At 41.5% G+C, this 12,784-nt stretch overlaps 1 protein-coding gene across 1 annotated transcript in view; it reads right to left on the bottom strand.

The window, feature by feature from the left end:
- igsf21a (immunoglobin superfamily, member 21a) overlaps positions 1–12,784 on the bottom strand; it is a 138,719-nt gene that overhangs the window by 334 nt on the left and 125,601 nt on the right. Inside the window, exons 6-9 of the mRNA XM_030778542.1 lie at positions 11,828–12,311; positions 5,991–6,091; positions 3,235–3,427; positions 1,333–1,371 (exon numbers count right to left, since the gene is read on the bottom strand). Of these exons, the coding sequence (XP_030634402.1) occupies positions 1,333–1,371; positions 3,235–3,427; positions 5,991–6,091; positions 11,828–12,311 (817 nt within the window). The remainder of the gene's footprint in view (positions 1–1,332; positions 1,372–3,234; positions 3,428–5,990; positions 6,092–11,827; positions 12,312–12,784) is intronic.

The raw sequence follows: 12,784 nt of genomic DNA, 5'->3' as shown, positions 1-12,784 counted from the left end.
ACTATAATTGTCTAATGCATGTTGACTGAACATTACACTGATGGGTATGACCAGCTCTAAATAATTATGTAGAGATTACTAATGAAACCACTGTTTTAATCAATGTATTGCTATTATCATTAATAATGTTAAATCTTTTCTCCCACCACCTACCTATTTAAAGTCCTTAGAATCATCTCAACTTATTTTATCACAACATCCAATAATTTCTCCAATAGCCGCTCATGTAGCTGATCGCCACTTATAAGGGCTATAGATACTCCTTCTACTATTGTAATTTCTACTTTTGCGGTGAGTGAGGCTAAGCATGTCAGCAGCAATTGTACTGAGGACAAGACTGCTAAAAGCATAAACCTCAGACATGAGCTGGATGTTACATCCTGACCTGTAAGGCAGTTTATAATTTTAGGACTGGTAAGTAAATGCGTCAGGAAGCTTCTCTATTCTTTCACAGGTGTGCAGTGACCTCCAAGGCCCTTGTTCTACATGCCATTTGACTTGCATACTAGGAGCGTCTACAGCTCGCCTTGAAATGTGTGCCTTGCTCTGACCTGATTCTGTCCTTGCTGTGGCACACCTGCTCTCCAGCACAGACCAGCATTTGCATATTCAAATTTACATCCGTAGATACGGAGAGCAGAGAGGGGAAGGGAGAGAGAGAGAGAGAGAGAGAGAGAGAGAGAGAGGTCTCACATCCCTCCACTGTTCTGTCTGACAATCCGTCATCTTTACATATGAGCCTCTGAGAAACTGCAAATGAGCCCACGCCGAATGTATAAAACAACCGTAATCCATCAATGAATTGGATTTGCTGCGGTCTCAGCGTTGCATGGTACTGTAAGTGATGGCCTGGTGCTGTTTTCTAAATGATGAAAGGGGTAAGGCCTCAAAAGACACATTGCTGGTTTAAATTGAGCACTGGGGCGAGGACCAGTGACTAAAGAGCAGTGCTTTGCATAGGCCTCTGTGATGGCATAGACAGAATCTATGCCAACAGCACTACTAGTGTTCTTATGGGTTATCTGACCAAAAACACTTCTCTATGCTGTAATGAAGCTGTAGATACTAACATCTTCTACTCAGTCCAGCACGTAATCATGCATTCATATATTCGTGGCATTGTCCTCTGTAAAGAAGAACATTTTGAAAAATCCTATTTGGAAGAACATATATCATATTTAGGAAACATATGCTGCAGACATACTTCACAGGTGGTTCTCTTGTGACTACAAATCTGTCAAACAGTTTCCTTCAAATGAAAGGGAGAAAAGTTTTCTTTTCATATCAGCCAAGGCTAGCTCAGTCAATGGTTCCCAAGACGGCCATACTTACTGTTTTGACTCTGTTTGTTTTTCATCATGCTTGGGTTTTCTGAGGAATATGAAAGGCAAGAAAGAGACAGGAAAAAAAGGCGTAGAGACGAGAGAAACACAGAAAGAGACAGAAAAAGAAAGGATTTAATGAGAGTAAAAGCTGTTTGGATAAACACAGAGAGACAGAGACTGTTTAAGGAGTTGAAAAGAGAGCGAGCTGTCATGGGCTGCAGTTTGATGCAGTGTTAGATAACATCACCGTACTGAGGATGTAAAAGTGCAGAGTGCGTTAAGATCCTCTCCGGGAGCTAAGATGGCTAAATTGACTATGAGTCAGTGTCCTTTACCTGACTAAACTTGTTCTGACTGTACATGTATGCAATAGTACACTCATGCCTAGTCATTACACAGTATCATTCAATGAGGTAATAGCTCTCTCAGGCGAGAATGTTCTAGAAATCTGTTATTCAGGGTGGGAGGTGTGAGCACTTTTTTTTTTTTTTTGTTCTCAAGCTGGCCAGTAACCTGCTTTATTACAGCTGACAACGTCTAATGAATGGCTAGTGGAGTGAGTCGAGTGTAGCAGATTTTGTGTAATCTACCAAGTCTTGTGAGTGGTTCATTTCAAGGCCATGGGGAAGTTCAAGGTCTCTCAATCACCATTTAGTCCTCCTAGCCATAAGTGGAAGCCATCTCCAGCTCAGACATAGACAGATAGCTCACAATCTGCAGCAGGCAGATGATGCCCGAGGGTGCATTGGGGTGTTAAATGGACATTAATGTTCCTCTGCCAAATCTGTCCCTAAGGCAACACCTTCCCAAAGTGGCATTTTCTACAGAATGGCTTTCCTGATCCGCCCAACAATTTGTAAATTTTCGAAATCTAAATGAGGAGATGGCACGGGGAGCATTTATCAAGTGACAGACTGCCTGTCTTTTGTTTCACCAGTCCCAGTGCATGGTACAGAATGCTTTTTTTTAATTTTAAGTTTATGTATATACAGTCACATTTAACAGCATATTAACAGTGTGTGTGTGTGAGTGTGTGTGTATGCCTGTGCAAATGCAGTGCTTCATCCACTATGTAGTTGGCGTGATGGGCCATGGCTGTCACTTGGATTATCCAATGAAACACTGAATTTTCTTCATCTCCTAAAGAGCATCGCTGATTAGAACTGCACTTGTGCTGTAGGCAGATTCTTGTAATACCCTGGCAGCCCACAAAGCTCCAAGGGAAATTTAAGAACCAGGGAAATATACATATATACAGATGCTGTTCAGTTAGTTAAGAATTTTGAGCCCATATCAGTGTAAAAACCCCAAACAAACAACTAAAACAACAGCCACAACAACAACATCCCCACCCCCACTTTTGACACGTAAAGACATCAAAGACAAGGCAAACTAAGAATATGCCAGTGAGGAAGAGACTGGTATAACAGTGTTAGCAAATAGAGGTCATCACTGCCTTTTAACTGCCTTTTAATATGCTGATTAACTTATGTCATGTTTGGAGCTGTGGATGTTGGATAGACTTGCTCTGTGGTGTCCCTCTTGGAAAAGTAATTTGTGGTCCTACTGACTGCTGAGACAATGCCCACGGGAATCTACTTTGTGAAGATGTATTCAGTCTATCTCTTATTAATCAACCACTTAGTTTGCATATATTATTCAAAGCTGAGACTAAGCTCAATTAATCCATATTTTCTTTCATAGTAACAGTAGTCTTAATAAATGATAAATCTGAGGTACTGGGGAACATTCATGAAATCATTAGCATTTTTTTTCTTTATAAAATGGAAAACTCAGCAGTACATTAAGATTAAGGACAGACCTCGAGCCTGTTACTGTAGTGAAGCATGAGCTGTGTACTTCTCCTGAGCATTATTTACCAGAGAAGCAGATGACTGTCAGGACTCACCAAAGACGATGAGGCGCGTGTGTGTGTCAGTAGAGCCCAGGGGGTTCTGGGCAGTGCAACGGTACATGGAGCCATTGAGCTCAGCAGGCACTCGCTCCAACACCAGCTCCTTCCCATCCCTTTCGGTGCTGCCGTCCAACAAGCGACCGCCCACTCGTGTCCAGGTGAAGAGAGGCTCAGGAAAGACCTCATTCTGTAGTTTAATGCGTACGACAGCGTGAGCGTGCATTTGAAGAGGTTTGGCAGTGGGTGAATGGAAATGAAAGGAATGAGGAGAAAGAGTCTTGTTTCAGACTGAGGTACTTTTATACTCGAAGCAAGTGTTTCAAGACAATGAATCTTTTCATTTGATGAATAATACAAATTTATGTTTTTCACTTACAGAATGAATAAATCATACAGGAATTGTTTATTTCTGTGTTATATTTCTCTATAGATTCAACACATTCCAGTAAACACCTTTAAAATTTCAAAGGACTTAAGTTTTCAGAAGTACATTCACAATATGACAAAGGCTTTGGCTCAGGAGGAATTCAGGACATTGCCTTGTGTAACCTCATGAGTCACCTGCTTTGCCACCTAGTGGACAGACTGATTTAGAATCCGGGCAGAAGGAAGACACACTCACGTTAGAAAAGGTTTTTGTAAAAGAGGAGGGGTTCATGGTGGGTTTTAAACAGTATTCAGAGGTCATAGGACAATGACAAAAACACATTCCACACATGGAAAAGAATATCCAGTATTCTTCTATGGCTCCAGCCCAGGAGCATAGTGAAAGTGGCTTTATGCCTTGAAGCCCATTAACACACCAAGAAAGGATTTTTGAGTGAAAGGTCACGAGATATGACGAAAATAACTGGCATGTGTTTATGAACGAGAACATGATGCAAGGGTGAGAAACTATGTGAAGGGTAAGAGCACTGTTGTTACAATCTAAATTATTACTTATATTCTGATGTACGGATACAGAGCAAAATTTTAGCAATGGTTCTTCAGTTTTTTTTTTTTCTTTTTTCTTTTTTTTTTTTTAATATGTTGGAGGGAACAAGAAGAATCTTGATAAGCTAGAATCCTTGAACTCTGCTTGTGGTCTCTCTATTCTAACTAAAAGATGAGCTGACATGATTTATCAGATGAAATAGACTTGTCTGGTCTGTCTGCGTGACCTTTTATAATGGGCCACATGAAAGTAGCGCATGACCATGTGTCACTGGACTTCAGCATCGTTTTGATGACAGCAGTGAAATGAGTTTGCTCATGTGGGGCGATTCTCATGGCACTGGTTCACATTAAGATAAAAAACTGGAGAAGGACTCCAGATAGGAGACCTTTCTGTCATATATCCCCTTGGGTTCAACCACCATGTAAATTACAAAATGAAGAGAGATTTCATCAAAGCGTGGGACTTTCCTTTCCATTCTCATTTTAAAATGTCATTAAACAAGTCTGACATTAAATAAATAAACATGACACCAGTAAATTCCTGCATGGTGGTGATGTATAATTTAAATAAACACCAAAGGGGATACTGAATACTTTTTTATCATTGTAAAAAGAGGAACAGTCTTATCCCTATGGCTTTACATGTATATTATCTACATCTGAAACCCAGCACCTTGCTCCAGTAGAGGATAAAGGAGAACTTCATCCATAAGAATATGTCCGTTCCGCTCTCACATGCACCATGGTGCTAAACTGAAAGCTCCTGATTGGCTGTATATCCCTGTCAAGCCTGTTTATAGTGACCATTCTTAACATTATGTAAAGGAGAGCTTCAAATACATAAACTGAGTAGAATATACTCCTGTATATCTGCCAGGTCAGGTACATTCACTGTGCTGTAGGACAGCTTTGCAAAAGGTTTATGTCAGTTACAATAATGCAGTAAACATGAGGAAACAAGTAATAGTATAACAAAACTAAACTGGCTGATCATTTGGTTAGATTAATGGTGCAAAGAATGAAAGGCCACAAAGCAGATTTAGAGATTGGTATATCAGTGTCCTATCCTCACTTCATCTCAGTGGCTTTGGGCCAGCCTTCCTATGATTCATTCCTATCACAGAGATGGCGAATCATCCACAAACTATTTTCTGCTTATGGCAGACAACAGTAGTTACACAAAGACAATCTCTGTCTTTTTTTCAGCGCTGGTTAAGAGCTCATGCAGGTATAAATCCAGCCCCACTGACAGAATACTGCTTCTGGCTGGCTTGATACAGATGCCTGTTTGCCTAGTCAGATTGACTTGTGCATACATAAAAACCAACACCTGAAAGCTGCAGAGATGTGGATAAGCTGCTGGCTGATTCATTCTTTCAATCAGATCCCCTTATGTCTTCTGGTAAAGTGACAAAAGACAGAGAAGCAAATCAAACAAACAAACAAACTGAAAAGTAATAATAATAGGAGAAGCTGAGAATTAGTATTCTGTTGTGCTATGCACATGCCTTTACTGTGTATCTTTGGTGAGGCCGGCGTAGAGCCCCAGTCAAATTAAGATTTCATTTGAGCGCATTTAATTGAATAATTTGATTAACTGGCTGTAATCCAAGCCCCCGTTGAGTTACGTTGTAATAAGTGCAACATGGACAGCAAGCAGTAGTTGTAGATCTGACAGATACACACAGTATATTGCACCCTCGATAAGAACGGTCAATATAGCTGAGAGCTCTACAAGCTTAACTGCAAAGAGCACTTGTTCTCCTGTACCCGACACTGAACGTGGCCCTGGTTTCACAACCCCATCCACTTACCCCTGGAGATCCTACCTGGAATCCTTGAACAGTGATGCGCACCGTATCCCCTACCTTTGCCCTGGCAGGGGTCATGAACAGCTTGGGGCCTTTAGGAGCCGCTAATGGGGAGAAACACACACACAGAATTAAAAAAAAAAAAAAAAAAAAAAAAAAAAGGCAGGAAGTTGTAAAAAGAGGAAGCAGACATTTGTTCTTCATGAAAACTGACTACATGCATTAGCAATTAAAGTCATGGTCTGAGACATAGAGGTCATTGGCTGAGGCTCTGGAGAATTCTAGATCCTTTCATCCAAGGGGGCTACAGTGGATTTATTCCCCTAGAGAGACAAGGAACTAAATTGGGTAGATACTCATTACTGGAGAAGAAACGGAGCGTGTGAGGAAGAGTGTGGAGGCAGTGAGATAAGGAATACTCAGAGAACTAATTCCCTTGTCTCATATGGACGGAAGCTCCCAGATGGATTTAATTTGGTCCCCAAAAGAGGGAAAAATGATCATATTCTGACCTTCTAAGGCACCGAGAATTTCTCCTGTGTACACAAAAGAGAGATAAGTCGTTGATTTGCCCAGACCCATGTCATGAAAGTGAGAAGTTGTTCTTAGAGTGAAACCTCACGAGGTAGTTATACGCATGCACAACTTTATGGTGAGGAAGTGTGGGGTTAGGAATGAGAATGTCTGTTTTAACTAGCTCTGCATCGTTTAATATGATTACCAATTTCCTCTATACATAGCCTTGACAACCATAAAGAGAGTTTTGTGGGCCATACGTTAGAGCCTATAGATTATTTCAAGACAAAGGTCTTTATATAGAGGCCTTGCCAGAACCAATGCTCAGCTTATACATTTTACATTTCATTACATTAGAGCTGATGCTACCCTTTGGCTGCTACTTACAGCTGAACAAATGTGACTTCTGAAAAGTACCTAAAACAATAGCTAATCAGATTTTCTACCATCCATCAAATCACAGTCTGTCCAGCAAATGTAATGAGGCATCATGTGGTCTTTCTAAGTTAATGATTCCCCTCCTGCTGCTTGCTAATGACTTATGATTTCCATTTTCTCATCTCAAATGGGAAAGAAGATGTATATTTCATACACAAATCAAGTAATAGCTGGACACTATCTAAAAAAAAAATCCCATTTATTTATTTATTCATTAATTTTTAAGAACTGATCTTAGATATTAGTGTGAAGCTCCATGGAGTGGTGAAAAAAGATATGAGACATGAAACAGTGGAGAGATTAGGAGCTCGTCAGAACATGAATCATGAGTCAATGGCTTATTTATTTCTTAAAATAAATAAATAAATAAATATAGAAAGAAAGAAAGAGAGAAGAAAACTGCTCAAAACATGACAAGGACTTTAATAGGGATTGTGTTTCTGACAGTAGAGTGAGCATTTAAAGGCTGACCCTGCTTTCTTTTCACCAAGTCGCTGAATTAAAGGATCAATAGACTGGATTGCCCGTTATGATCCTCTAGTGCAAGAGGCGAGAGTGAAGCTCTGACCCGTGCTATCTACTTAGTCACGTTGCTTCCCCAAAGGTTTTTGCTGGTGTCGGCTCTGTGCTCAAGCCCCTAAATCCCTCTCACTGCTTTTTTGCATCCACAGGACTTTTACTGATCAAACTTGTGAGAGCGTTATAGAGAGCTCGTTGTTGAGGAAGGAGGTGATAAAGATGCACAGCTATGTTCCGGGACACACTCCAGCAGGAACAGTTGGCCATCCCACGTCATCCCCCTTCATTACAGCAGCACGCTCAACCACTGACTCAGAACAGACGCGGAACACTCTGGTAACATGGGGCAGTAAACTGTCTTGGTTCAAGGTTGATGCCGGTTACACAGTCATTTCAGTGACCAATGGCCTGTTAGATCTAAACCACACCCCATACTGATGCCCACTGTAAGTCTTTCAACTTTCAGCGTCCCGATTTGATCCTTGCTGATCTACTGTCCTGCTGTCCTAATCTGAACCTGTGGTCCGTCACCGATTAACATTCAACTTGCCTCTCTGGCCATCCCTATAATCGCCTAAACTCCAAGCGTTGGGACATCTGGATGAGGCACATATGACAGGGAGCTTGTCGTTTTAGCTGATGGTGTGGTGCTCTACTGTTATGGCGTGGGGACTAACATTTGTCTAATCAAAGAGGATAAGAGCAGATTATTGTGAGGAAATCTCCATGCAGAATTTGAATCAACCACCATCTTGTAGCTGGGATAAAGCATTTCATTGCAAAATATAAATGTATGCTTCTTATTGTCAAGGACACACACACACACACAAACACACACACGCACACACACACACACACACACACACACACACACACACACACACAGACAAAACTGTGTGTACTCCAACACACATACAAGGACAATGCACACTTACATACAGAAAAATACACACCAACTGAAGACATGCATTCTGATTATCACCCTTGAGATACAGAACTTAGTGTGGGCAAAGACCATCTTTCTGCACTGCATGCAAGATTATAATTCACCCACACTTAAATTCCGCAGAATAAGAAACACCTCAGTCCACGCACATCCACGCTGCTGAGGTGAGCCTTAATTATATTGGAGCAAAGGGAGTGGTGAACAGTGAATACGGAGCTTTCTGATAGACAGACAGATCTGAATGAGAGGCCCAGTGATCTAGCACAGTCCTTAGGAGTACAAGTTCCTCACATTCATTTGCATGGGGAACATAGCGCGGCTCATGAATATTCAGTGATTGTAATACAGCATTGGGCCATTGTCAGGCTGCCTCCATCTCATGTGGCAATATTAAAACTGTGAAAGATTTATCACTCGCAAGTGCTTCTAGGACTAGGGTTTCATTTCCTGACCAAACACATATTCCTACAGCTCATGTGAGAGTGGATAGACACTGTATAGATGAAATAATCATACACAGATAATTTTCAAGATAACAGCACTTTTAAGATGTGTCAGATTCATCGGTTGAAAATTTAATCATCTATATACTGACTTATATGGTTTTCTGAAGAAACCCATTTTACTGAGCACAGTGTAAACTTAATTCATGCTAAAGCGAAAAGGCTGTGCATAATAGTTTCCATAGACAATTACCAATCCATTTTAAAGCAGAAAATACAATGTAATCTTGTGGAGACGTTCTCAGCATTGTTACACGTATCCTCGAGCCAGTGTACTGTGGGTATTGAGTGCACCAATACATGTACAGTGTGTTTTCTGCACTTACATACAACCTCAAGCCTTTAGCCCAGTTCCTCTCACAGAACTCACTAGAGCCAGAAGGGCTTGATGCTAACCCAAGCTAGGTTTGTGAATGCTTTGAATTTTAAGCATGTTCCAATTAACATCAACAAATGCACATTTTCTGTTCTGTATTCTCTGGACAATAACAAAGGAAGTCTGAAGCGGCTCTCTCCTTCTCTTTAAAGAATACAGCTACTGTTAAATTAATGGCTTGAATCGAGGCACTGTAAAGCCTTGTCAAAATATGAAAAGCCCCTGACAGTTTGCAAGCTCTTTTCTAGGCCTGCACCCTAGTGAATTCTTTTTACCCTTTAACCAACATCACGTAGAGACAGCAACAGAGCATACTTTCTATCATAACCCAAGATGCACAAGACGTTCTCTTGAGAGACACATTCAAACCATTGTGCTCTTCCTCTTATTCATGTGAAACTTGTGTTGAACGTCTGCTTTATTCTTGGGAATTCATGTTTTAGGCAACTGGAACAGTCAAGTAAGGTCAAAACATTTGGCGATGCCCAGGTATTAAAAGAGGTATAAACATTTCATTTGATATATTTTTGTGATCTACTTTGTGTGCTTGAACAATGTCCCCTTTCCTGTCTTTAGGACACTTAAATTGTAGCTGACAGGTTTCATACACAATTTTACCAATACATTTCCATTGCTTTTCCATGACTTCTCCATGCCTTTGAGACAAAATTTCATGACCATACATTCTCTGAAATGTCTGTGTATACATAAAAAAATAAGGATAAAAATCCATGTAAAACTTATCACAGCATATTTTAACTAAAATTAATGACAAGCTATGCGGTTTGAAGCCAGACATGATTACATCGCCATTTTCCTGGCACTGCGCGAATTTACATGTCGTTAAGTACAAACTGCAACTCAGGTCGAAGTCTGACGCTACCCCACGCAGATTACAAAGTGACGTGACTGATCTGCCCGAATATTAAAGTATTGTTTAACCAATATAGGTTTTTCTCTGTCGATCTTAACTATACCACAGGGTTGTACTGAAAAATTCGAAGCTTCGTTCATTGAATTGGCATTTGATTGTGAAATTAAGCATTCTATGATTAGGATGGATGCTTGGTTCGAAGCTTTGCTCGAAAAAAGTTGGCTAAAATTCGATTGGCAAAAGGTGGCATTCGATACAGCCCTACTGAACCACATATACTCTATTAAACAGGTATCTGTGAAGCAAATCTCCATGACTTTTCCAAAAGTTTCCGGGTTTATTTATTTTTTCAAAAGTTTTCCAGGCCTGGACATTGCTATTTTCAAATTCCATGACTTTTCCAGGTTTTTCATGACCGTACGCACCCTGAGCTGAGAAAAAGCATTAAAAGAAATTAATATGACTTCTCCATTTTCTCTGGTGATATTCAAGTTCAAAAACAGTTAACATCGTAAAATTTCCCTCCACCCACCACGTCCTTATGATGTTTCTGCTGCAGCTACAACGCTGTTCTGACCTAGTAAACACTAGAGAACACTCCCTATGCTAAAAAAGGAAAACGCTGCTTCTTCTTTACACATGTTAAAAGAACCACCACTGTGATGGGCCTGTGTGTTTTCTCATATCCCCACTCCTACCTGACCAGTCGGAGAACGCATTAAGGGAGTTGGAGTGTTTTCAGGAGGACCCGAGACTGAAAAAAAAAAAAAAAAAAAAAAAAAAGAAAGAAAAAGAACAGAAACGAGTGCACTGCGCTGCAGGTAACCTGTATCAGCTACAGCTCTTTTCTCTTTCACATCCGCCTCTTTCCTGTTTGTGTACTGCTAAGTGAGAGAAATGTCTCTGTTTATCTTGTCTGCGTCACATCACTTGTCCCTTTACTACAGCTGGTACAGCATGGGCTGTGAGCGAGGTCTGGCTTTGAAGTGATAATAGGATCTGTTGGAGGCAATCTTTGTTTTAGCGTTAAAGGCAGAAAAAAAAAAGAAAGAGAGAGAGAGAGAGAGAGAGAGAGAGAGAGAGAGAGAGAGAGGGAGAGAGAAAAAAGAGCTCCCTAACTCTTCATGCTCAGATTTCCATGGCAATAAGCCTTGCTAATAATGCATTCATTAGCCACACTGTACCGCTGTTCTTCATCTTTCCGAATTGTGCTGACGCTCTTGAGCAAGAACAGCGCAGATCAATTGCCAAGAAAGGACGACTTGAAGTATCGTTCAGCCTGATACATGCATCTTCACCGCATGAGTGAAAGTGCATAGCAACCATTGCTGTCAGTGGGTAGCGCCACTGAGGCCCTATCACAGTGGTGTCTTTTGGGGCCAACATGTTTAAATTCTTGCTCGACTTCCCTAATGCAGGTTGACTTTTTCAATAACAGCCGTACGTTAACTCAATCGAGCACCAGACAGTGCAATGAATTGGCCTGTCAGTCACTGCGAATTTTGCATTCCGTGTTAAGACCCGCAATCTGCTCGGCTGTAACGCAATTAAGCAACAAATGGAAATCAGTGTTTGTTCAGAACGCAGCTTTCAGAGGAATGTAAAGGAATGCAGTGATGAAGGGGAAGGGTGGAGGGAGCATAAGGAGGGACGTTCGGCCGTACTCACCTAGCGTGACCTCGGTCTGCATAGGCATTGACAGGGCTGGGTGTTTGACCTCACAACTGAACAGAGCATCATTATCCAGCTGGGGATTGAGGGTCCAGGTGAGCTTAGCTTGCACCAGCACAGAACCATCACTCTGAGGGATGTGTGTGTTACTGAAGTAGTACAGCGGGTCAGTGCTCTGCACCCAGCGAGGGAACTCCCGGCTCACCACTGTCTCCGGTATGACTTCTGTGGCTGGGCTGGGCTCAGAGCCTTGCTGGCCTGGTGTGTTGTAGCTGTGGCCGGGGGTCTCTGTGTAAAGACGGCCAGGCCTGCCGTCAGGCCCCAGCAGAGAGAGATACTTCTGTAGCTTGGTGTCATCCAAGTCCCTGCTGATAAGTGGCCTAGCTCCACGGACTCCTGCTGAAGCTCCACCTTCATCCCCAGCAGTGGGCTGCACATAAGATATCACCTCTATTAACTCCCCATCTCGCTTAAAATACACCTGGGAGAAAGGCAGAGAGAAACAGAGAGAGAGAGAGAGAGAGAGAGAGAGAGAGAGAGAGAGAGAGAGAGGAAGATAGAAAGAAAGAGAGAGATAGCGTAGAGGTTGGTGTAGTGATCAGATGACATTACAGTTCTGACATATCTAATCACAAGTATCTAGGGTGCTGCTAAGCTACATTCTTACAATACTGTCACTGAGCCATAGCAGAGACATTTGACACAGTTTTGCATTGTGTTGCTGTTCCACTGCGTCTGTGTTATTACAGTGGTTTTCTCACTATGTTTCACTGGGGTATTAAGATTCCCGCATGGCAAATCACTTGACAGGGAATTAAAGCTCCCACTTCTGCACACAACCTCTAGATATTTGTATTAAAAAGAGAATGCTGAAATACCGCTTGTGGCAGTACTGTTTGTGCAGCTCTCTGCTTGTATGCCTCCTAACATTGATTCTCTCTTTTGAGATTCCTC

The sequence above is a fragment of the Chanos chanos genome, chromosome 6 (assembly GCF_902362185.1).
Source record: "Chanos chanos chromosome 6, fChaCha1.1, whole genome shotgun sequence".
Taxonomy (NCBI): Eukaryota; Metazoa; Chordata; class Actinopteri; order Gonorynchiformes; family Chanidae; genus Chanos; species Chanos chanos.
The sequence above is the reverse complement of the archived record's forward strand: the minus strand, read 5'-3'. Positions and strand labels throughout refer to the sequence as shown.